Genomic DNA, 25,931 nt, shown 5'->3' with positions numbered 1-25,931 from the left:
TCATGTACATATCAGAAACGGCATCAGTGCACCTTGGTCTGTCACAGGTAAGACAATCCACCTCAGCACTCTCTCATGTGGACTAGTATACCCAGGAATAAGTTTAGATTTTCTGAACCAAACAATCTGGAGAAAAATGTATAAGTAACATAGAAGCATGTGTCATGTAACAACTGAGTTTTCAACACACTTCAGACATGGCATAAATAGAACACTCTTTTGTTTCTATATGAATTTAATGCATTTGTGCAACTAATCACTAAATGTTCCAAATGTGTGTGCCACAGGTGGAGCTAACAGGAAACAGTATATTTGAGTACATCCACCCATCAGACCATGATGAGATGACAGCAGTGCTGAGTCTCCGCCAGGCCCCACAGCAACATTTCTTGCCAGGTACTTAAAGACCTTATTTCTCCATTGTGTGCCACACAGTGGTAGTTGATATTTTATTCTTGAAGTGAATTAACTGTTTGTTCTTCGATGCTGTCCATGCCTGGCTGCTCCTCTTGTCTCTCCTCCGGTTGCGGTGTGCTACTGAAGTATGGGATGCATGATTAGAACCGTCTGTGTTGGCCAGCCTCCCTTGGCACCATCTGTAACACCCCTCCTACTACAATGATGTTATGATGTGATATACATACAAAAGATATTTTAAAAATTTATAATATATGCCCATGTTTGCAGAGTTCATTGATTGATTGATTGACTGATTGATTGAATCTTTATTTTGAACATGTTGAAAAAGTACAACAACATAGAATTTGAAAACAACAACATAGAATTAAGAAAATGTGCCCCATGTTCGGATTGTGTGTACAAGCCAACTCTGCCTCCTGTGAAAGGAAATCAGCTACAACTACCTGAGTCCCCAGCCTATGGACCACCTTGAATTTAAAAGGCTGAAGTTTCAAAATCCACTGGGTGATCTGGGTGTTGGCATCTCTCATGCAACAGAGCCACTGCAGTGGGGTACAATCCAGCATAGGGTGAATGGGCATCTCAGGAGGTAATAACAAAGAGAGTGTGCCGCCCACCAGATTGCCAAGCCCTCTTTTTCAACAGTACTATACCAGGTTTCTAGTTCTGACAGTTTCCAGCTGATGTACACAACTGGGCAGTTGACCGCCCCTTATCTGCTGACGGCAGGCCTCTGCTTTAGGTGTTAGTCTGCAGGATAAAAGAGAGGGAAAGGTTTGGTGTGTGGAGCAGTGGTTCCCCACAGAGAGCCTTCTTCACCTTCAAGAAAGGCATTTTGCACTGCTCCATCCACTGGACCAGGTCTGGGGTAACCTTTCAGATGAAGTCAGTCAAGGGCCTTGTTGGCATCGCAAAGTTCAGAACAAACCACCAGGAATTGCCAGCCAGCCAGCCCTAATAGGGCTGAAATAGTGGAATAGGTGAATTTAGTACCTCCAGCCCCAACTCATCTCAATTATTTAGCACACTCGCCACATTGGGGTGATATATTTGTGTGGCAGCTCCTCTGTCTTACTGCACCAACTTGTGGTAAACATCCACTTGCCATGTGACCAAATCTTAGAAATATGGTATCTAACCAGATTCTTACTCTGGATGGCATTACTTTGGCCTCCAGTAACACTGTGAGGAACCGTGGAGTCATTTTTGACCAGGACATGTCCTTCAATGCACATATTAAACAAATATGTAAGACTGCTTTCTTCCATTTGCGCAACATCTCTAAAGTTAGAAATATACTGTCTCAGAGTGACGCTGAAAAACTAGTTCATGCATTTATTACTTCCAGGCTGGACGACTGTAATTCATTATTATCAGGAAGTCCTAAAAACTCGCTGAAAAGCCTTCAGCTAATCCAAAATGCTGCAGCAAGAGTCCTGACAGGGACTAGAAAGAGAGAGCAGATTTCTCCTGTTTTGGCTTCCTGTTAAATCCAGAATTGAATTCAAAATCCTGCTCCTCACATACAAGGTCTTAAATAATCAGGCCCCATCTTATCTTAATGACCTTGTAGTACCATATCACCCTATTAGAGCACTTGGCTCTCGCTCTGCAGGCCTACTTGTTGTTCCTAGAGTATTTAAAAGTAGAATGGGAGGCAGAGCCTTCAGTTTTCAGGCCCCTCTTCTGTGGAACCAGCTTCCAGTTTGGATTCAGGAGACAGACACTATCTCTACTTTCAAGATTAGGCTTCAAACTTTCCTTTTTGCTAAAGCATATAGTTAGGGCTGGACCAGGTGACCCTGAATCCTCCCTTAGTTATGCTGCAATAGACGTAGGCTGCCGGGGATTCCCATGATGCATTGAGTTTTTCCTTTCCAGTCACCTTTTTCACTCACTATGTGTTAATAGACCTCTCTGCATTGAATCATATCTGTTATTAACCTCTGTCTTTCTTCCACAGCATGTCTTTCATCCTGTTTTCCTTCTCTCACCCCAACCGGTCGCAGCAGATGGCTGCCCCTCCCCGAGGAGGTTTCTCCCTGTTAAAAGGGAGTTTTTCCTTCCCACTGTCGCCAAAGTGCTTGCTCATAGGGGGTCATATGATTGTTGGATTTTTCTCTGTACCTATGAAGTGCCTCGAGGCGACTTTTGTTGTGATTTGGCGCTATATAAATAAAATTGAATAAAATTGAATTGAATTTAGTAGACAAAGGTGAATGGCTTAAACATGAATTGAGCTGCAGTTTGGGGAAGGCCTCGGAGGGGACTGGCCGCGGCTCCTGGGCATGGCAGATCCCCAAAGAAGGCATCCCCTAAAAGCAGTAATAACTGTGCTTTACAAAGGTCAAAGACCTCTGCAGTAATATAACTGGTAGTCAGGCTAGCGAAGATAAGTAGCCCATGGCCTCAATAAGGTGGTGGAGGATTCCATAGAGTGGAGCGGATGAGCTCGAAAAATTAGGAAGAAATTGCAGGAGAAGAGATCAAAGGAATTTCAAAATTACGAAAGACCTTGATAGATGATTAAGGGGAACCCTTCATCATGTAGCAACATGACTTGACTCGGAACTGAAGCTCTAACAGTGATGTATGCTGGGATTTTGAGACTTGAAGTAATGACTTGAGGGGTCATAAACACTTAAGTGAGCTTGTCTTGGGGCAGAAGATGGAGAGGGGATGCCTGGCTGGTTAATTTGCTTTGGGTAAGGTAGCAATAACTACTGTGCCGATTTCAAAAGGGACGCCTTGAGGAATTATGCATATGGTGGAGTTCAGATCTCTTAAAAGGAGCAATAGAGGACAGAACCCGGCATCCCGGTGCCACAAGGGTTTGCTGCTGCATTCTGCACAGGAGGGAACAAAACGGAGAAACTGTCATCCTGGTGTGAGGAATGTTTACTGCTGTGTTTGCAAATGACTGATATGGTGAAGGAGACTGGGCACCCGGTGCCAGGAATGTGCACTGTTAGATTTTGTGAAAGATTGATAGATGCAGGGAAGCTGGCATCCCAGAAAGGAAAGCTTGCTGCTACATTTGTGACAGAGGGATAGAGTGAAGAGGAACTGGCATCCCGGAGCCAGAAAATGTTGCTACTTCTAATTGCAAAGGGGGGACAGTAGAGCAAAAAACTGGTATGAGAACTTGGCATCCTGGTATCAGGAAGTTTTTTGTTTTTGTTTTGTGCAAACGACAGATGGCAGACAACTGACATCCTGAAGGCAGAAGGGTTCCCTGCTGCTTTTTGCAGTGATAGCTGCAGAGAAGCTTATTGCTGCATATGAGGGACAGAGAAAGAGAACCTGGCATCCCGGTGCCAAAAGCTTGCTGCTGCATTTGCAAATACGTGAAGAGAACCAGACATCCTGATGTCAAAAGCATTCTGCTTTGTTTGCAAAGGAGGGATAGAGAAAGAGAACCTGGCATCCTAGTGCTATAAAGCATGCTGCTGCATTTTGTGAATGATGGATATAGAAAGAAGCTGGCATCCCAGTGCTAAAAGGGTTCGGTGCTGCTTTTTGCAACTATAGAGGTTCAAGGTTCTTTATTATTTGTCACATGCATAGTTATACAAGTATAACACACAGTGAAATGTAGCCTGACACGCTCCTCGACATGTGCAAAAATTGGGGGGGGGGGGGGGGGGTGTAGAGGAAGAACATTATATATATATATATATATATACACACATATAGTATATGTACTGGGTGAATGTGCAGTAGTAGCAGCAAGCAGGTGAATTCTGTACATTAATATGAATAGATATCTGACTATTTTACAGGATAGACAATATAAACATATTTAAAATTAAAGGAATTGAAATGTACATTGTGCCTTGGTTTAGTGTCTGGAAGAGTCCTGTCTCAGTCAGTTATAGATGATGTGAGAGGGCGGGTGTGTGTGTTTAGGGCACGGATGGCTTGGGGATAGAAGCTCCTCTTGAGTCTCTCTGTCCTTGCCCGGAAGATGCGGAACCTTCTACCAGATTGCAGAAGTTGGAACAGTTTGTTGCCAGGATGGGACGGGTCCTTCAGTATCTGCGCTGCTCTAGTCCGGCATCTCCTGGTGTAGGTGTCCTGAAGCGGGGGGAGAGCAGATGCAGAGAAACTGGCAACTCGTTGGGAGAGGAGCTTGCTGCTGCGCTTGCGAATGAGGGAAGAGAACCTGGCATTCTGGTGCCAAAAAGCATGCTGCATTTCCCAAAGGAGGGATAGAGAGAAGGGGAACTGGTAACCCGGTGCCTTTTTTTTTTTTTTTAAACATCTGTGCAGAGAAAGTGGCAGCTCTGTGGTAGGAAGTTTGCTGCTGCAGTTTACGAATGATGGATATAGAAAGAACCTGGCATCCCAGTGCCAGAAGGGTTCACTGTAATGAACCCTTCTGGCACTGGGATGCCAGGTTCTTTCTTTATCTATCATTCTCAAATGCAGCAGCAAGCTTTTCTACCAATGAGTTGCCAGTTTCTCTGTATCTGTATGATGTCTACTGTCATTTCTTCTCTTTATTGAGCAATTCATTCAGGACAGTGTAGCCACTGTCAGGAATGAAATGTACATAATAGCTTAGCATCATTGTTCAGGTAACAATGAGTGTATGGTAGTTCAAAAAGCACTTGGTCCATAGCCTTTTGAAATAAGCCTGGTGATGATGTTATCCCAAAGGGGAAACAATTAAAGCAGAATAGCTCTTTTTGAGTAATAATAATAATAATAATGGATTGCATTTATATAGCGCTTTTCGAGAACCTCAAAGCACTGTAAACTGTCAACTGCTTCTTTGAATTCTCTTCTACATCAATCTATAGTTAGGCATTTGATAAGTCTAACTTACTGCAAGGGATGCAAACAGGTCCTCAATGTGTGGAACTGGGTACTTATCCATGCAGAGCTGTGTGTTGAGAGTGGCCTTGAACTCTCCATACAGTCTCACTGTGCCACCAGGTCAGCAGAGGGCAGCACAGTTGGCTTTAGGGACAAACCATGGACGATGTCCACTGTGATTCTTGGATACCATGGACAGTTCTCACACAGAGTCCCTGTAACAACTACTCCTGCACCTATGAGTTTGTGAGGTCTCAGAATTTTGAATTATCTGGATGACTGGCTGGTCTGTGCAGTCTCAGAACAATAGTCTTGCAGCCATGTAGTTGTGCTCTTAGAACATGTCCAGCCTGTGGGTTGGCTTCTGAACTACCAAAAGAGCAAGCTCCACCCATCCCAGGTCACAACTTTTCTAGGTATGACTCTGGACTCCAACAGGGCCACTCAGACATTGGCTCGCCCTCTTCAGGCTACACTTTTGGGTCAGCTGGGGAATGCTCTTTGCCTCATGGGCCTCATGGCATGTTCAGCAATGCCTTCTGAGTTTGGGCCTTTGCCCACAGCAGTCTCATCAGGCAGGGACTTTGGTGCCACAGAGGCTCCACTGAGCTCTCCACTTTTGAAGGTACTCTCAAATTAGAGCAGGGTTATGTGTTGGATATAAATGTGTTGGAGCTAATGGCTCTGTTCCTTGCACTCCAGCAGTTCCTGCTAAGACTGGGAGGCTATCATGTCATCATCAGTACAGACAGCACAGTAACTACAGTCACAGCAGCCTACATCAACAGGAAGGGGGCCTAGACTCTAACATCCTCTGCAAGCTGGCAACCAGGTTGTGACAAGCCAGCTCCTGGTTTGAAGGAAACTCCTGTCTTAGGTGAATGGAACACTATTCTCCCCTTTCCCACAGACTGATGTGTGGCCCCTGAGGAAAAGGCTCCTTGCCTTGTGGCTACCAGAACTGGTGGTACAAACTATGCAAGAGTCTATGCAAGAACCCACTAGGACTGCCTACTTGTATCACTGGGGACTGTTTGGCTCCTGATGCATGGCCCACCAGATGGCCAACCATGAGGCTACAGTGGAGATCATCCTGCAGTTCTTGCAATCCTAACTGGAGGCGTGCAAATCAGCAGTTACCCTGCGAGGTATTGTGGCATTGATCAAGACAGATTATATTGGTCACTCACCTCCAGCTGAGTGACCAATATGATCACTCATCCGGAGTGAATCAGAGGTGATTCATTTCCACTCAGTGGTAATGAATCAGCTCCCAGTTTTAAAAGGTACCCAGAGGGCGACAATTCACCAGTCTAGATCCCCACTTCCCCTATGGGATTTGGATTCAGACCTTTGTGCACTTCACCAACCTGCCTTCAAGCCTCAAGGATGCTGATTTGAACTGAATTTCCCTCAAAACAGCTGTTCTGATAGACATAACATTTTCCAGAAGGATTAGTGATTAGTCCATAAAGACTGTTGCAGGTTTTTACTGGAAGCAGCAGGGTTTATCCTCCGTACCAACCCTACAGGCCAACTCAGGACAGAAGACAGCCTGTGCCAGGCTGCTCTGTGCTCTGTCTGAGTCTTGACAGAGTATATTAGGTGCACTCAGACCATTAGGAAGACTGATCAGCTTTTTACCTGTTTTAACTTTGGAGTCCTGGTAGACGCTTGTCAAAGGCCAGACTGTCTCACTGGGTTGTAGATATCATGCAGCAGGCATATATATTTTCGGGTACTTCCTTCCCATTCATTTCCCATGCATATGGAATATGTAAAAGAATAGATATAGTCTCTTACTCAGAGAACCAAAGTTACAATGTAACCATACAATTCACAAAGAGCTATTAGCTATTAACTTGGTATATCTCAGCATGCTGTGTCATATATCCTAAAACAATGAGATAACTGGACAAGTAGAAGACAAAACAAAAGTGTACAGGAGATGAAAATGGGTCAAATTTCTGTCTTTATGAAACAGAAAAAAATCCAGTGAAGACTTGACATGCGACCTGAGATATGTATCTGCCCCTTCACTTGATCCATCTACTATTTGTTGAAGTCGCACCAGAAATAATCTCAGTGCAAGTCTGGCTGTCAAGAAGCCATTCTTAACCCTCTCAGGCTCAAATTAAACTTTTTGTTGCTAATGCACAACCAAGTCCTGCAGTGGTACTTCTGAGTAAAAAAAAACCCTCATAAAATATGTATGTGGGGTAATCAAGTTGTTAGTTTTTACTTTTGCAAATCGGCAACGCCTGGGCTCTGTGGCAACAAATCTTACAGAGTAATGAGTCTACATTTGAAATTTCTAGTTCAAATCATTGTCAGAATCTACAGAGGACAAAGGAAAATAAGTAAAACAGTGATTATCTGCAGCCATTTATAAACACGGTGGGGACTCAGTCATGGTTTTGGGGGTACAGCCAGTGGTGTTAAGGATCTTGTTATAGTTAATGGTATTATGAACACAAAAGATACACCAAATGCTTGAATTTAGATCCACAATGCAATTCAATACCTTCTGGAAAGCACCTGATTGGCAAGAGGTTTCTTTTTTAGCATGAAAATGATTCCAGAAATCTTGCCAATACAGTAAAAGCATACATGAAAAGAAAAAGACAACGAAAGACCACCAGCTATGGATTGGCCTCTCCAGATCCCGGACTTCAGTATTACTGAAGCAGTGTGATCGAGAATGGAACACAAAGTAGCCACCATTCACCAGCTTTGGATGTCTTTCCACAAACCTGCAAGCCTGGACACTATTCCTGTAAACTGCTTAAAGACAAAGAAAGCTTTCGTAAGAGCATTCCACCCCCACCCCAATTTTTTACTGTACTGTACTCCTAAGAAACTCTTGTCCCAGAGCTTTTGGACAGGATTATGGTAAGGTTGTGCAGTGGCAACCGGGTGAGAAATGGAAGTTGTTGAAGAAGTGTTAAAAATGGAACATAATATAAATAATATAACATGCGTAATGCCTCTGAACTATTTTTTGTCTGTTTCTTGACAGAGTATGAAATTGAGCGGTCCTTCTTCTTGAGGATGAAGTGTGTTCTTGCCAAACGAAATGCAGGGCTGACATGTGGAGGATATAAGGTATGTAAAGCCAGTGGATGACAAATCTGCCAACAAGGACACCAAAGTTCAGTGGGTGCGTTTGTTTCTAATTTCTTCCTATCTTGGTTCCTTTGTGACATGAAAATAAATTTCCCTTTTCCTATTGATGATTTTCCAGTCCTTTTTTTAGCATTTTTTTTTTTAACGAAAAACAAAGACCCCCGTCCTTTGTAATAGATTTACTGATTGACTAACTGACTTGGATGTTCATGGTGTTTTGAATACAGTTCAGTGTATAGATTGTTCACAGACACACCGCACACATTGTGTGTTTGTGTCTTTAATGCTTGGATGAAAACCCATGTCCGCATGTACATCAATAAATGCTCTGTCTAGTCCCTTGAGATACTCTGTCAGGTTTTTACTCCAGCTGCCTTCATTGGCTTTTTGTTTGTGGGTCTCTCTGCCTTCAGTTTCATCTGAACTTATTGAAAGCAATGCTCTTTTTGCTTGAAATCAGATGACTTACTTTCCATTAACATATATTCAATTTTCTTGCCTTGCAAAACTCTTGGATTGCTTTTGTAGTATGCTATAGCACACAAGCTCCAGGGAACTTTAAAGCACACTTTTTGTCCTATTTTGTCTCTATGAGCAAGCACCTGGTAACAGTAGGAATGAAAACCTCAATTTTAACAGGAAGAGGCCTCCAGTAGAACCAGGCTTAGGGAGGCAGCCATCTACCAGTTGGAGGCAAGGGGAGGGAGACTGGACAAAAGACATGCTGCAGAAAAGAGCCAGATTAATGATACTGAATTATTAAATGCAGTGTGATGTATAAATACATAGTGAGTGAAAAAGGTGAGTGAATACGAAACATGCATAACTAAGGGAGGATTCAGGGTCACCTGGTCCAGCCCTAACTATATGCTTTAGCAAAGAGGAAAGTTTGAAGCCTAATCTTGAAAGTAGAGATAGTGTCTGTCTCCTGAATCCAAACTGGAAGCTGGTTCCACAGAAGAGGGGCCTGAAAACTGAAGGCTCTGCCTCCCATTCTACTTTTAAATACTCTAGGAACAACAAGTAGGCCTGCAGAGCGAGAGCGAAGTGCTCCAATGTCCACATGCATGTAAATGCTAAACAAACAGTTAATTATAAGCTTACTCATTAATTCAAAAAGCTGCTGTTTTCTATGTAAGGAGTGCATGAATGTCAAACATTCTGACACTCATTTACACTGCAATGGATGCATCAAGGGCAACTCGGGTTCCAGTATAGTTCCCAAGGGTATGCAGCCGGGAGGAGTCGTGGAGGAGGCATGTGTTAGGTTAAAAGCACTTTCCTGTGTGTGTGTGTGTGTGTGTGTGTGTGTGTGTGTGTGTGTGTGTGTGTGTGTGTGTGTGTGTGTGTGTGTGTGTGTGTGTGTGTGTGTGTGAATAAGGCTTGTAGTAAGACAGCACTTTGTGTATTTAGATGAGGTGCTATATTAAAGTGCTATTTCAGTACCAGTGCATGTATCATTTTATTTAACCCCTTAAATTAAAGCTGTAATTCTATACTTCAATATTATTCTGATAATTTGAATAATTACATTTTATAAAAATATTATAAAATTTATATTATAGTAATATAGAAGTAAAATTGAAATATTTACATATTAAAATATTGAAAATATTAAATATTTATTACCATTATTACTACTACTATTGGAGCGGCACAGGAGGGTTGTTTTTAAATTGTTAAATGAACACATTTCATTTTTGAGATACTGTATGTCTGAGAAGTTAACTTAAAAGGGGCACAATCAGTGCATCTGTGGCACACATATTTCTTGAGCATCCTCTCTAGAGCCCAGATCAGATCCGACAAAAAGGAGCATGTGATCCACATGAAATGCACGCAAATACGAAAGCTGCATTTCACAGTGGAATCTGGGTGACTGTGATTTGAACATTATGGTTTGTTAAATGATAGTTTAACTGTCAAAATTTAATCCTATAAAAGTTGTTTCATAAAGTGCTACTTGGTTAAACAATGAAGTTTGATTTGGAAAAGTCCCAGCTCCTTTTGAATGCATTGACGTTTGTTTCCTACCGTTGTTTCCCAGGTCATCCACTGCAGTGGCTACCTGAAAGTGCGTCAGTACATGGTGGACATGGTGCTCTATGAATCATGCTATCAGACTATGGGCCTGGTAGCAGTTGGACACTCCCTGCCTCCCAGTGGTATCACTGAGATCAAACTCCATAGTAACATGTTCATGTTCAGAGCCAGCCTGGACTTCAAGCTCATCTTTTTGGACATGAGGTAGGAGACATGTTGAGAAGGTGGGTAGATAAAGGAAAACCATGACATTATGATATTCTGTCACCTGTTAAAACTCATCGTCACAATAAATGAGCAACGTAAAGATAAATCTAGTAATAAGGATTAATGCAGGTATAATACATTAAGCAATTTAAACGATATTCACTTTAAAAAAATATTGGTATATAAGCTTAACAAAAAGCTATTTTAAAACATTTTAGGGCTGTTAAATGAACATTATGATTCACTTCCACATATGAATGTTCAAATCAGCCCTGACCTGTTATTCTTTTCTGGGGAGTCAGGGTGGCAGAGCTGACAGGCTACGAGCCTCAGGACCTGATAGACAAGACTCTTTACCACCACGTTCATGCCTGTGACATTTTCCATCTACGATACGCTCATCATTTATGTAAGTTTAAATATTTTCAGTGGTATTTATGGGGGAGGATGGAGTGACTTATGTGTGAACATTTGTGAGGAGTTTAAAACATTGTCTTTGATTTGTATTTTGCATTTATAGCTTGATTAATGTTGTATGTATTTGCCTTGAGGATGAAAAGTAGTTCAATCTGGTACAATGTTGTTGTGCATGGTTACTGACAAATAAATAATAATTTTAGATGCTAACTAAATTAAAAGAACTAACCTAAAGATAATTACATAGGGAGATTTGACCAGTTTATCTCTGTGTTTACTACAGTGCTGGTGAAGGGTCAGGTCACCACCAAGTATTACCGCTTGCTATCAAAGCATGGAGGTTGGGTATGGGTGCAGAGTTACGCTACCATTGTCCACAACAGCCGTTCATCCAGACCTCACTGTATTGTCAGTGTGAACTACGTCCTCACGTGAGTCAGCAGCCTCCTTCTAAAATGTAAAACCTGCATGAAACAATGCAGACTATATACCTGTTTTATTGTACACAGTGACATTGAAAGCAAGGAACTACAGTTATCTGAAGATCAGAGTCAAGTCACTAAGTGTGGTGTAAGTCTCACTTCCTCTCTGGACCACAGCAGACAATTCAGAACCAAAGCAGTCAAGATGAAGACCAAACTAAGAGAAGCTCCCTATCTTGAGGTAGGACTTCCACGTGACCTAGAAATTATTAAGATTCCAGAGAAATATAGAAATAAATGAAATATTTCCCACCTTTCTTATAGCAAAAAATAATATATCAGTTTCATTACAGAAATATTAATATTGCAAACTACAAAACTAGGGAAACTGTGTTTGTGTGAGCCACCATACCAACTTTACTTTTAAATCACTTTAAAACAACCAGAAAGGACCAAAGTGGTCTACAGCAGAATAAATATAAGACACAGTAAAAAACAAACAAACAATAACAACACATATCTGCTCATACAAGCGTAAAAATAGAACATCCATACATCTTCTTTCACTTATCGGGTGGCAGGGGCAGCAGCTTAAACAGAGAAGCTCAGACCTCCGTCTCCCCGACCACCTCCTGCAGCTTGCCCGGGATAAAACCAAGGTATTCCCAGGCCAGTCAAGAGATATAATCGCTCCAGCATGTCCTGGGACATGCTGCCCGGCCTCCTCCCAGTGGGACTCACCCAAGAGGGGGCCAGGAGATATCCTTGTCAGATGCCCGAACCACCTTAACTGGCTCCTTTCGATGTGGAGGAGCAGCAGCTCTATTCTGAGCCCCTGCCGGATGGCCGAACTCCTCAGGGCCACCCACCCATTGGAGAAGGCCTTTCCGCCGCTTCTATCCACGAACTCATTCTTTCGGTCACTTCCTACAGCTTGTGACCATAGGTGAGGGTAGAGACGTAAATCGACCGGTAAATTGAGAGCTTCGCTTTTACACTCAGCTCTCTCTTCACCACGATGGACCGATATAGCCACATCAGTGCAGTTGCAGCTCCAATCCATCTGTCAATCTCCTGCTCTTCTTCTCCCATCTATCCATCCATCCATCCATCCATCCATCCATCTTCTTCCACTTATCCAGGGCTGAAATGTGGGAGCAGCAGCCTAAGAAGAGAAGACCCTGACATACTTAAACTTCTCCAATTGGGGCAGGAACTCCTCCCTGACCCATCCTTTTCTGACTGAAGACGTTAGCCTCAGATTTGGAGGTGCTGATTCTCATTCCCACGGCTTCACAGTCAGCTTCCACCTGTTCCAGTGCGAGTTGGAGGCCATCACCTGATGAAGCAACAGAACCACATCATCTGCGAAAAGCAGAGATGAGATTCTGAGAGCACCCAAATGAAAACCTTCCGCCACTTGGCTACGTCTAGAAATTCTGTCCATAAAAAGTGCGAACATAATCTGTGACAAAGGGCAGGCCTGGCTGAGTACATCGTCTAAGTTGGTCCGACTTAATGCCAGCTATGTGGACCAAGCTCTTGCAACAGTTGTTGGGCCAGACACCCCATACTCCAGCATTTCCCATAGGACACTCTGAGGGACATGGTCAAATGAGTTCTCCAAGTCCACAAAACACATGTATACTGTTTGGGCAAACTCCCATGCACCCTCAGATATCCTTGAGAGGGCAAAGAGCTGGTCCAGTGTTCCATGACCAGGACAAAAACCGCATTGTTCCTCCTGTGTCCGAGATTTGACTAAGAGATGGACTCTCTTTTCCAGCACCCTGGCAAAGACTTTTACAGGGAGGGTTAGGATTGTGATTCCCCTATAGTTGAAACACATCCTCGGGTCCCCCTTCTCAAAGATGGGAACCACCACCCCAGTCTGCCAATCTCCTCTGTGAATCGCTACCTTGATTTGGTGGAGGGGTTTGTGAGTACCAGGGATCCCGGCGGCTATGTTGTTGGGGGGCTTTTGCCCCCAGTACGGTCTCCCATGGCAAATTGGTCCTGGGTGAAGGACCAGATAAAGAACTATTCAAAACACTCTGAGTATAAGATCAAGGGAACAGTTCACCCTGCCAGCAATATGGTTACTGGTGCCCTGCCCTGGAGCCAGGCCTGTGGAGGGTGCCCGAGGTTGAGTGTCTAGTGGCTGGCCCTTAATCCATGAGGCTTGGCCGGGCACAGCCCGAAAAGGAACATGGGCCCATCCTCCTGTTGGCCCATCATGCACAGGAGATGCCGTAGCTACCAAGACTAGCAGTTCCAACATGGAATGTCCCCTCTTGCAGGGAGGGAGCCAGAGTCAGTGCGTGAAGTTGAGAGGTAGCAACTAGATATAGTCGGGCTCACCTCAAAGCATGGCTTGGGCTCTGGAACCAGTCTCTTTGAGAGGGGCTGGACTCTGTCTCAGTCTGGAGTTGCCCTGGGTGAAAGGCGGTGGGCTGGGGTGAGGGTGTTAAATCGGAGCCCTGTGGGACCCCACATGAAGGGGAGCAGAGGAGGATATCAACAGTGGACAGTCTCGGTCGTTGTGTCCTTGGGCAAGACACTTCACCCGTTGCCTACTGGTGGTGGTCAGAGGGCCCGGTGGTGCCAGTGTCCGGCAGCCTCGCCTCTGTCAGTGTGCCCCAGGGTGGCTGTGGCTACAATGTAGCTGCCATCACCAGTGTGTGAATGGGTGGATGACAGGATGACGCTTTGGGGTCCTTAGGGCGCTATAAGGCGCTATACAAATACAGGCCATTTACCATCTGGAAAGCATTCTACTTCTTCCACATTTTGTCATGATACAGCCTTATTCTGCAATGGATTAAATTAGTTTTGACCTCAAAAAATACACACAATACCCCATTTTGACAAAGTCCAAAACATTTGCTTTGAATTTTTGCAGATTTCTTAAAAATAAAAAGAACAAAACCATAACATGTACAAGTATTCACAGCCTATGTACGGAAAATGTTTGGCATTGAGTCTTTGGTACTCTTGGGGGCCGTGGATGGCACAGTTGTCCTGGTTCCATCTCTTTCTCCTTCCAGGTTTTTGGGGGCATCACTACAGCTTCCCACCCTCATTATCAACTATATGTGTGATAAAGACACACACACACACACACACACACACACACACACACACACACACACACACACACACACACACACACACACACTCTCTCTCTCTCTCTCTCTCTCTCTCTCTCTCTCTCTCTCTCTCTCTCGCTCTCTCACTATAGGTAGCCGAGTATTTTCTAATTTTTGTGTTCCAGGTGCTGTATGTTTGGAGGATTTTTTGTTATATTTTTATTGTATTTATTTATTTATTTTTAAATATAGCCTCTATATTATTTTTTGTCTTGCCTGTCTTGCCTTATACATCATCATACTATACTACATATAATGTAATAACTGAAATAACACAAATAGAAATTAATTAATAAACAAATAAAGATTCAGATGAACAAGAGTATTCATAGCTTTTGCTCAGTACTTTGTTGAAACACCTGTGGCAGCAATGACACACTCATATCTTTTTGAGATGTAACAAGTCTGGCAAACCTATTTTGCGGGAGTTTCTTCCATTCTTCTTTGCAGGACCTGTCAAGCTCCATTAGGTTGGATGCAGAGCATTGGTGCCATTTTCAGATCTCTCCAGAGATGTTCACTCAGGTTCAAGTCTGTGCAGTGGCAGGGCCACTTCAGGACATTCACATAGTTGTCCCAAAGACACTTCTTTGTTATCTTGGCTGTGTGCTTAAGGTTATTGCTGTGTTGGAAGCTCTGGGGCAGGTTATTAAATTCCCTTAAATCCATTTTTATGTATATAGAACCAAATCACAACAACAGTAACCTCAAGGCACTTTATACTGGAAGGTTAAGATTCTACAATAATACAGAGAAAACCACAACAATGAGATGACCTTTATGACCCAGGACCTGGCGACAGTGGGAAGGAAAAACTCTTAAAAGGAAGAAACCACAAGTAGAACAAGGTTTAAAGAGGGGTGGCTATCTGAAACGACCAGTTAGGGATGATGGGAGGAAAATGGGATAAAAGGCACAGTGTGGAAGCGAGCCAGAGATTAATAATAAATAATGATTAAATGCAGAGTGGTGTATAAATACATAGTCAGTACTTTACAATATAGAGCACCTTGAGGCGGCTGCTGTTGTGATTTGGGAATATATAAAATAAACTGAACTGAACAGAATTGAATTGCTCTAATCTATGTAAAAAAAATATCGTGCTAAACTGAGGTCTAGCAACACAAGCACAGAGATGAGTCCACTGTCAGAGGCCATAAGAAGATCATTTGTAACCTTCACTAAAGCTGTTTCTGTGCTGTGATGGGCTCTGAAACCTGAATGAAACTCCTCAAATAAGCCATAATTTCTGCCACCTCAAAGGTCTGTTGTATGTAGCCCATTATTAGAGATGGATTGATCAAAAGTTTAAGACCACTTGAAAAATGGCAAAAACTCATATTTTGCAATGCTGGATCTTAACAACTTGCTAAGATCCATGTTAAAAATACGAGTTTTTGCCATTTATCAAGTGGTCCTAAACTTTTGATTGGGACTGTACTTGAAGCATCAAGGATGTTTGCAAATAACAATTGGACTGGTTCTTATATTGTACTTTTCCACTACGAGCACAACTTGCCTTAATCACCCATTTACCCAATTACTTTTTTCTATGTCAGTACTCCTAACATTCACACACATTCAGACTCTAAATTGGGGTTAGTATTTTGCCCTAGTCTGGCATACAGACTGGAATTGAACCACCAACCCTCTGATTAGTAGGCGACCTGCTTTACCAGCTGTGCTACAGCAACTCTTCACTGCTGTACACTGCTGCATTCATCTTTCCCTCAACCTTGACTAATCTCAGTCTTGATCCTGGGACTGGGACCCAGCATTTGGAGTTTTAGGTATTATTTCTGCATTTCGTTTTCCTCATATTTAGAAACCCAGGTTTGTGCCTACCTCTAGTCCCAGTTTCTGATCATTTTGCTCCACTATTGTTTTTGTTGCTCTGTCAGTTGCCAGTTGTTATAAATTTAAGTCTTGTCTTATGACAAGTCCTGCTTTGGGGTCCACTTCCTGGCTGCATGCCACACAGTGGTTATATTACAGTCTTCCAGTTCCTGGTGATGAAAAGAATTCCCAGAACATGATGCTGTCACCAAGTTTCACTGTACGGATTTGTGATGAGCGGAGCCTGGTTTCTCCAGACATGACACTAGAAAGTTCAGTGTTTGTCGTGTCAGACCAGAGAATGTTTTTTCTTATGGTCTGACAATCTTCTAGTGCTGTTTAGAAAACTCCAAGTTAGCTGTCATGGGCCTTTTAATGAGGAATGGCCACCTTGACCACTCTACCATACAGGCCCTGATTGGTGGAGTGCCGCCGAAATGGTTGTCTGGAAGGTCTCCTCTTTCCACAGATCAAGCGGAGCTCTGTCAGACTGACCCTCTCATCGGTACAACCCTGTCTTGGAGTTCTACAGACAATTCCTTGGACTTCATGGCTTGGTTTGTGCTCTGACATGCACTGTCAACTGTGGGACCTTACATAGACAGGTGTGGGTGTAACCCTAGTTACTAAGGGTTTCAGTGCATTATCATTGAGGTTGACTTTTTTTTCATTATCAAGTTTAATTAAGTAAAATTATTTTTTAAATAACTGAAGAGCCGGTGTTTATGATGTCCCAATGGTCTGTAAAGTATACAGTTTGGGAGTACTGCCTCCTTGCATTTTACCTGAAGCAGCTACGGAGATCAAGAAGAGGGGGGAGAAAAAAAGTCAGGTCCTCTGAGTGAGAAACGTTGTTGCCTCTTTAGTCGGATTTTGCTGAGGAAACAAGCTGCCAGGCAACTGTTGTTTAGTTGGAGGAGAGTTTTATTATTGCTGGGATTCTTCTGGTTGTGCTGACGCCGCACCCTCGCCTATTTGAGGGTTCAGGAGAACCCGTTTTGTTGTTTACTTTTCTCAGGTTTTTTGGGTGTACCAGTCCAAAGATGGCGAGCCACCCCTCCAGGATTTGTTGAGATGATTGATCTGAGAAGAAACTGAAATTCTTTGGACAAGCCATGAACTTTACAAATTCTACTTAAGTCCCAGGACAGAGTAGCACTTCACTGCTCCTTTGCACATTCTACAAGAAGAGATTTTATTGCTGGACTCACACAACTTTGAGATGTGGGCTGAATCACATCCGCTGGGGGTGTATTCTGTTTATTTTTTTGTTGATGTAATTGGTTTTTTTTATTATATATGTAAGTGATTATTCATGTTGAGATTTTAAGGTTGTGAAGAAATGCAAGTTCAGTGGTCCAGTACCCATGAAAATATTCAAATCTGTATCCCAACTATTAAAATGTGTTACATGTACTTTCCAATCCAATTACATGTAATGTCCAATCAACTGAATTTACCACAAGTAGACTCTGATCAAGTTGTAGAAACATTTGATAGATGAACAGTGGAAACAAGATGTACAACAGGTACATAATATACGTGTTATGTTTTTGTTCTTTAATTTTACTAAATTTGCAAGACTTTGAAGCAATTTCTTTAACGTTGTCATTATGGGGTATTGTGTGTAGAATCTTGAGATGAAAAATGAATTTTTAGAATAAGGATTCAGTTTTAGAATATGACAAACACTGAAGCACATGAAGTGCTGAATACTTTCTGAACTAACACAGAATGTTTTACCCACCGACAGTGAATAAGTTGAGATGTCATTTAAGCTTCTGCTGAATTTTACTCAGAAGAGCTTTGACCCTGATGATTACAGTGAACAAAGAACAATTCAAACCATTTTTGGCTTACAAGGGATCTAGTAGGAAAAAGATAATCAAATATTTTATTGTCTTACAGAGCTACTTTGATAAATACTGAAATAAAGTGTTATCCTAAGATAGTAACCATCCCTGTATTTTTTATGAACATCAGAAGGCTCCTCGCCTCTTCCAGCCGGACCTCTCATACTGCTCGTCACAAAAGGGGATGTTGAAAGACAGATCCCTGTACCCAATGACCCCTTGCAAGGAGACGAGAACCAACCTGAGACCTGAAGGAGTTCAGGTGTCCTGCAGCCCCACTTACAATCTGACTCTCCATTACCCATCCCATCATCAGCATCTGAACGTTCAGAGCCAGCTGCCCAGCTCAGTTCCCTCCTCTCAGCTATCTCAACAAATCATCGGCTCCCTGCATAGTAAAGGGGCTGATGGATGGAACATCAGCAACTCCACAGCAGCCAACAAATACAAAGGTTACGTTTTTATTTAATTTGATTTATAGTCTAGGTTTCTATGATTAAATCTCATTCTGACATTCCATATTCTAGATTTTGTTTTACCATATTTTAACTACTCTCACCCAACCCCACTTCTGTTAAAACCACCTCAGTAGAATTGCCACTGTGGGGACCTAACACTAAACCATTTGTGGTGGAAGCAGCCTGGGCGTCAAGGATCACTGGGCAGGCAGGACTCACTTTTACAGCTCAGTGATTTTATTTACAGTGATAAAAAAAATTCAATTCCACAAAGATGTTCTCCCAAGAACACAATAGCTCATCGCTCTCTAGCAAGGGTCTCTCCAATACAATCTGTACACAGGGAACCGGGCAAGTTTCTCTCTCACAGGCAAGTGGCAAAAACAGTGGTAAAGGAGCCAGGCGTCACTAGCTGTTTGAAATATAATGGTCCAGCGAGGACTGATGCTACCTTAAATAGTGGCTATAAACGAGGACATCAGGAACAGGTGGACATAGCGAGCAGTTCAGGAGGTTGAAGAAGGATGAATTGATCGATCTGGCAGGAGAAGAGGAGGTTTCGCTGGAGGAAGGTCTGGCTAAACCTGCAATTGCGCTGCACCTAATGGAGGTTTTGCGGCCAGAAGTGCGGTTAGAGCAAAGGCAACGTAGAAAATTGGTGGAGGAGAAAAGTGACAGCAAATAATGGAGCAAAAGGAGGGAAAGAGTTAAAAGAGGGAAGGGACTTGCCTGGAGAGATTAGGTAAATGAGAGGTGAACAAAGCTAAGGAAGCCAAGGTGATGATAGATTCGATCTGAATAGAGCTCGTGTTTTTATGCCTTCATTTGATGAAGATGCTGTTGATGTGTTTTTTGAGATGTTTGAAAAAGTTGCTATAGATAGTGGGTGGCCTGAAGACAAGTGGGCTTTGATGGTTCAGAGCAGTAGCAGCGCTAGATGCCACTTTTGAAATATGACGCCTTCTTATGGTAGGTGTTCCGTAAACTTACCGCAGGCAGTGACGTGAGCTGGGGAGACAACCAAGTGAGTCTTATTTGGATATGTGGCATAGACAGGAAGTTGCTTTGCATTGTTGGATAAATTCATCTCAGGCTTTTGGTCATCATCATAAGTTGAAGGACCTAATGTTGTTGGAGCAATTTAAAGTGAGTGCTCCCAGGGAGGTTGACTTTTATCTCAATGAATGTGATGTTGTGAGCCCCCGGAGGCCACAGAGTTGGACGATTGTTATGAAGTTGCCCATGGATTTAAGGTGGGAGTCAGTCTGGGGAGGAGGAGAGTTAATGAGGATAGGAGTGAGGATGGTCCATATGGTCAGGGTGGAAGCAGGACCTGGCACCCGTCAGGACAAGAAAAGAGTTTGATACAACAGCCCAGTGGATCAGCTCTATTCCAAAGTAGGAGCCAGAATTCTCCTGCAGAGCCTCGTTGTTATTGGCGCCATAAATTAGGTCACAAGAAAAATCAGTGCCCTGGTTACCAAGAAGGCAAAATAATACCAGGCCGGTAGGTCTGTAACAATAGCTCGGGAGTCTCTCAATGAACTACAGGGATATGATGGATTTATGTCTGAGGCCACTGTCTCCCACAGTTCACCACTGTGCGAGGTGTAGGAGGGGTCATGAGATCCTGCAGGTATACAAGCTTTACCTGAGATCTGAGCTGGTTACAGGCTTTGTAATGTAGCAGAGTCACAAATCTCTCCTTTAGATCTATCGATTTGATTATGGCCAATGATGTGGCCTGGGTTAAAGTTGCTCTGTCTGTCAGTGATTACGCAGTGGATTCCCCCAAGACAAGAGAGCTGGAGTTTCCTGAAGTTTTTCCTGCATGTGTGGCCCCCCTGTGAACCACCCTTTTACTAACCTCTCTGATTCCCTATTAAGCACTTGGAATGGCTGTGATGTGCAATCTGTTGATGGGAATAAAGCATGTGGTGGTATAGGTGATGACCCAGGAATGGGTGCTCTTCACAGCTGTCAGAAGAGATAAACAGGTCATGTGAGTAAAACATGAGGAGGACCCTCTGAATTGGGAGTCTCTGGTGCAGAAGCAGCAGAATAATCCTTCCCTGGAACATGCTATGAGGTCAGCAGTAAGTGCAGGAGGCTAAAGATGTGCCAAAGTGTTACTATTTTCACAATGACACATTGTTCAGGAAGTGGAGGCCTCCTTCTAGGCCAGCTGATGAGGACCGGGCCACAACAGAACAAGTCGTTTTGCCAAAGTGTTGTCGCCAGGAGGTTTTGCAGTTGGTGCATGCGTCATTGTTTGGACACATGGCTGCAAAGAAAACCTTGGAGAAACTTAGCCAACACCTATATTGGCCTAGTATGTGGAAGGATATGAAATTATTTTGGTGCCGCTGCCATGTTTGTCAGGTTGTCGAAGAGCCAAGTGTATCTAACCCAGTAACACCATTACAACTTTTTCCAGTTGAGGATGAGCCTTTTGCTCACATAATGGTTGACTTTGTTGGAGCCAGGGATCGAACCAATAAGCTTCCAATCAGTAGGTGACCTGCTCTACCTCCTGAGCTACAGCCACTCACTGGCAAACATGAGTAAACCCTCACTAGGTTTTGGATAAAGTGTACACTCACAAACCTGTCAAATCTGCATTTGAAACGTTGGCTGCCATAACAGTATAGTATTGCAACATGGCATTTGGGTTTTCTAACTAAAATAGGAAAAAAGGAACATAAATAGCGCCATCATTGTCAGACATGGCGCACATCTGGTTGACATACACTCTGCCATGACACCAATCTGGGCCAGACCTGCTTGCTATGTGGGTCTGAGGTTGTTAATGCCAGACTATATAACACAGAGGCCAGAGCAGCTCCAGAGGCAGGAGGTAGTTGACTGCTATTCTGAGCTATTTCAGGATGTGCCTGGAATATCTGATAGGATTGTTGATGATGTGGATGTGGGAGAGGCAGTCCCAATCAAACAACATGTATCATCTGTCCCCTCACAAATGGAAGGTGGCGAAGGAGGAAGTGCTTTACATGCTCCAGATTGGTGTGATTGAGCCAGCAGATGGGGCGTGGAGCTCACCTGTACTGTTAGCTGCTAAGGAGGGATATTTACACAAATTCATCTGACCTCCCCTCTGTCACAGAACAGATGAACAAAAGACAGAGAGCATGCAAACATTTAACTGAACAAATAACATGAACTAAAATGCTCAGACACACACACACACACACACACACACACACACAGTGCTGGTGGTGACTAATTCACAGTGACTCATGCCATTTAACAAGATATTAATAACCAGCAGATGATCAGATCATTTTTGGAAGGTGAATTTTAGGAAGGTCAGTCATGTCACGAATTCAGATGCTTTCCCCATACTGGAAGACTGCATTGACCAAGTGGGTAGGGCTAAGTACGTAAGGTTGATCTTTTGAAAGGGTACTGTTAGGTACCACTGACAGAACGTGTTTGTGAGATGTCAGCATTTGTGGCTTATGATATCTTATACCAGTTTAAAGTGCTACCGTTTGGGATAAAGAATGCTCGTGCCACCTCCCAGTGGTTGATGAATTTTGTCATTCAGATCTTTTTTTTCCAAAAAGAAAAAGCCTGCGCTGTGAGGTCAGGAAGACGGGTGAGTGAGCCCAGCAGCTAGAAGTATGTATTTTTCCTTCATGTCCAGGCTTAGAAGAGGCAGCTTGATGGCAAAGGTGCCCACAAACAGGTCTCCCAAGAACACAAAATAGCTTGCTGGCTCTATGCAGAACAATCTGTACACAGGGAAACAGCAGTTAAGTTTCTCCTGAAGAGGCAACTGGTGAAAGCAGTGGTAAAGGAGTTGGGCTTCACAAGCTGTTTGAAATATAATGGTCCAGTGAGGACTGAGGGTCTGGAGTTCTGGTTCTGAACAAATGCCAGACTACACAAACACAAGTAGGAAGTCCATATTGAAGCCAACAGAATCATTTTTTGTAGTCTGGTGTTTAACTTGCAAGTCCATATTCATATCCACACAATTCATGTTGTTTTCAGAATGGAAGAATGTTAAACTAAAGCTTAGTCTGCAGTAGTGAATGCAAGCTCAGGAAAACATGCATTTGTCAATAACATCATAGGTGGATTCATTAAAACACTGACAGTCTGACATCTTATGAATAACACTGTAAACTCCTTAGGAGCCATTCAGCAGAGTGCTCATGTCATTTTAATTAAGGTGCAAGCCAACTTCTGAACATGTCTTCTCTTTAATAGGGCCTGTACTGGCAGCTGACCGTAGGTACCAGGATGATTGTCCCAGTGGAATGAACCATCTTTCAAACAGCAGGCTAAAGGACGAATTCTGTGAACATTACACACTCGTCCATAGCAAAGTTTGTCCACATGCCCAGCCTCATGCCGCAAAGGGGAGTAAAGCTTTAAACCAGGACATGCAACATTATGCAAAAGGTGACAGGGCCCTGGCTTGCCCTGTGCTCAGCAGCCTGGTACTTGGTAAAGGTGAGCATGGTGGCTTGTTGCATGGCATAGGCCAGTCGCTCCCTGTGCAGATAGTGCTTGAGCAGAAGAAGATGCTCTGTATGATGGAGACCCCTTACAGTCACATTGCTGCAGAATATCATCAACCTGCTGACGACCAGCAGCAGTTTGGAGCTGCCACGGAGCCACAGTCCAGATCTGCAGACGACACAAGAATGCTGACAGGTATAGGAGCTCCATATATGTCTTTAAACTTTCATCAAGTCTTGGGCAAACCTGGTCCTATTAAGGCCTCCCCTTTTGCCTCACTGAGCAATATAACAGATGGCCATTGTTACCAAGGTAAAGAGATGGTGTCTTACAACTGTACTAGCCAGAGTCCCAGCTCCAGCTCATCTCCTGAGAGCCACAGAGAGACCCCACACCGCACTGGCACATCTGTCATCATCACGAATGAGAGGTGACCCAGAAAGAGAAGCAGGCTTTATCCGTGTCTGCACACATAGCTCTGACACTGCAGCTGATTACATCATGTTAAAACAGGTTTAGAACTTTTCTGTAAAGCATATGTAGTAATGCAGCGTTTGAAAGTATTTTATTTACTTTCTACTGAATAAATGAATGAATGATTTGATCGTAACCTAAACTTAGGACTTAAAGATGGAATAATGTCTGAATCATGTGATCAGAATATTTGAAATGCAAATATTACTACTGTTACTTCAGTCATTTCATAGCAGGTGTGTTTGTCCATGTGTCACTTCCATGGGAACATGTCTGTGAAGCCTCAGTCATCCAGGTCATCGTAGTCTACGGAGCTCGGAAAGAAAAGCCTCTGGACTTCTTTAAGTTGCTTGAAGACGTTTCACCTCTCATCCGAGAAGCTTCTTCAGTTCTAGGGTCAAATTGTGGAGAGTCACAGATTTAAGCCCTGTGGGAGTGTCCCCCCCAAGAGGGGCAATGGACCCCCTACCTAATCACACGAGCCAAGGTGTGGAAACGGGTGTAGGTCACAGTCAGCCATGGTTCCATGGGAACAGTTTAGTCTTCAGCTCATTTCATTGTTCACCTTCATTTTCTGTAACTCTTGAACTTGTTGTCAAACTGGTAAAGTTTGATGTTTTTAGTCTGCCTGTGTTTTAGCTGTGCTGTGTTTGCTTGTGCTGCCATGAATACTGCATAGCAGACGTGTTGTGAATTTTCATATATTTATTGCATAGCTGAAATTATTCGTTAAAACTCAAAATGTGATAAGTTAACGACCAACACAGGATGAAACACTATCAAAACTCAAATCTGTGACAGATCAGAAGACTTGATATTTGATTTCACTGTTAACATCTGTCTTCTAACAGGGGCTTGTTTCAGGGTTAGGGTTAGGTTTACTCATATAAATCGAATCACGTTGGTTTGTTTATGATAACACTCATTCTAAGGCTGAATAATGACGACCAAAAACCTAAAAACATTTGCCAAAAATTATTATTATAAGTATTCTGGTGTTCAGCATTTTAACCCTAAATATTAATGTTTGTCTGCTTGTGTTTTTTCATCCTTTGCACTTTTTTTTTTTATAAACAATAATTTTCTGTGAAAGCAATCAAATTAAAGTCAAGCGTAATAAGCTGGGTTTGTAATATTATATTATTCAAACAAGGACTGGTATAGCTTTGGAAAGAGACTGGTTTGTTCCTGTTTCCTGATGGTGTGTTTAGTTAACCTGTTACTGACCGGAGCTAACTTTGTACTGCATACTGCTAATTTAGCCAAACACTTTCATTCCAGACTGTACCACACTATCAACCTGCTTTACACCAGCATGTCAGTAACATTTGTAATTTATCAAAATTACATTAATAAAGCTATTTTTAAAAAAAACATTTTTTCAAATCAGTTCTTCCTGTTTCTTTATGTGGTCATTGACAATCTGTCCATAACAAAGTTCAGCGCTCCTAAATTTAAAGACGTTTTTAAGTGAAACTAAGTTTTCCAGTGGATATTCTGTTGCCACCTCAACACAAATGTGAGTGGTCATTGCTGCCCTTCCTGTTCAAACACAGTATTCAGACTTTTTTTTACACTGTATTCTCATTAATTTGACTTGTGTTGTGTTATGCTTGCTGAAGACTGGTGCAGAGTGGAGGCACAGGACAACATGTTCAGGCTGCTGCATCATGTGCAGTTTCTCCTTTTGGTTACTTTGGTTACCGTGGCTCAGGGGGTTGGGAAGCGTATCTGTAACCAGATGGTTGCCAGTTTGATCCCCGGGCTCTCTGTCCTGGTCGTTGTGTCCTTGGGCAAGACACTTTACCCTATCGCCTACTGGTGTTGGCCAGAGGGGCCGATGGCGCGATATGGCAGCCTCGCTTCTGTCAGTCTGCCCCAGGGCAGCTGTGGCTACACCTGTAGCTGCCTCCACCAGTGTGTGAATGAATAGTGGTATTGTAAAGCGCTTTGGGTGCCTTGAAAAGCGCTATATAAATCCAATCCATTATTACTTTCACATGGACATTTTGGAGAAGCACAAATATTTTTGTACAACTCCTATTTTTCAGCTTTCTAAGAGCTTTAAAAATGATCTTGATATTTATGAAGTTATTGGTTTCTTTGCTAACAATCATTGACACACACCTCTGTGAAGGAGGAGTGCCCAGTGTCCGTATTTTACTTTTGCCAGCTGAGGATTTCATGACTATGGCAATGATGGGCTTGATTGAG

At 43.0% G+C, this 25,931-nt stretch overlaps 1 protein-coding gene across 1 annotated transcript; it reads left to right on the top strand.

Moving 5' to 3' along the window:
* Positions 1–24,096, top strand: LOC113030575 (single-minded homolog 2-like). Its single transcript, XM_026182153.1, has 9 exons — positions 1–47; positions 288–396; positions 8,261–8,346; positions 10,415–10,614; positions 10,920–11,026; positions 11,318–11,465; positions 11,544–11,697; positions 18,425–18,746; positions 22,989–24,096. Exons 1-9 carry the CDS (start codon positions 3–5, stop codon positions 23,675–23,677), a joined length of 1,860 nt encoding a protein of 619 aa, XP_026037938.1. The 5' UTR covers positions 1–2; the 3' UTR covers positions 23,678–24,096.
* Positions 24,097–25,931: the final 1,835 nt, after the last annotated feature.

The sequence above is a fragment of the Astatotilapia calliptera genome, chromosome 10 (genome assembly GCF_900246225.1).
Source record: "Astatotilapia calliptera chromosome 10, fAstCal1.2, whole genome shotgun sequence".
NCBI lineage: Eukaryota > Metazoa > Chordata > Actinopteri > Cichliformes > Cichlidae > Astatotilapia > Astatotilapia calliptera.
This window is presented reverse-complemented; position numbering and strand designations above follow the sequence as displayed.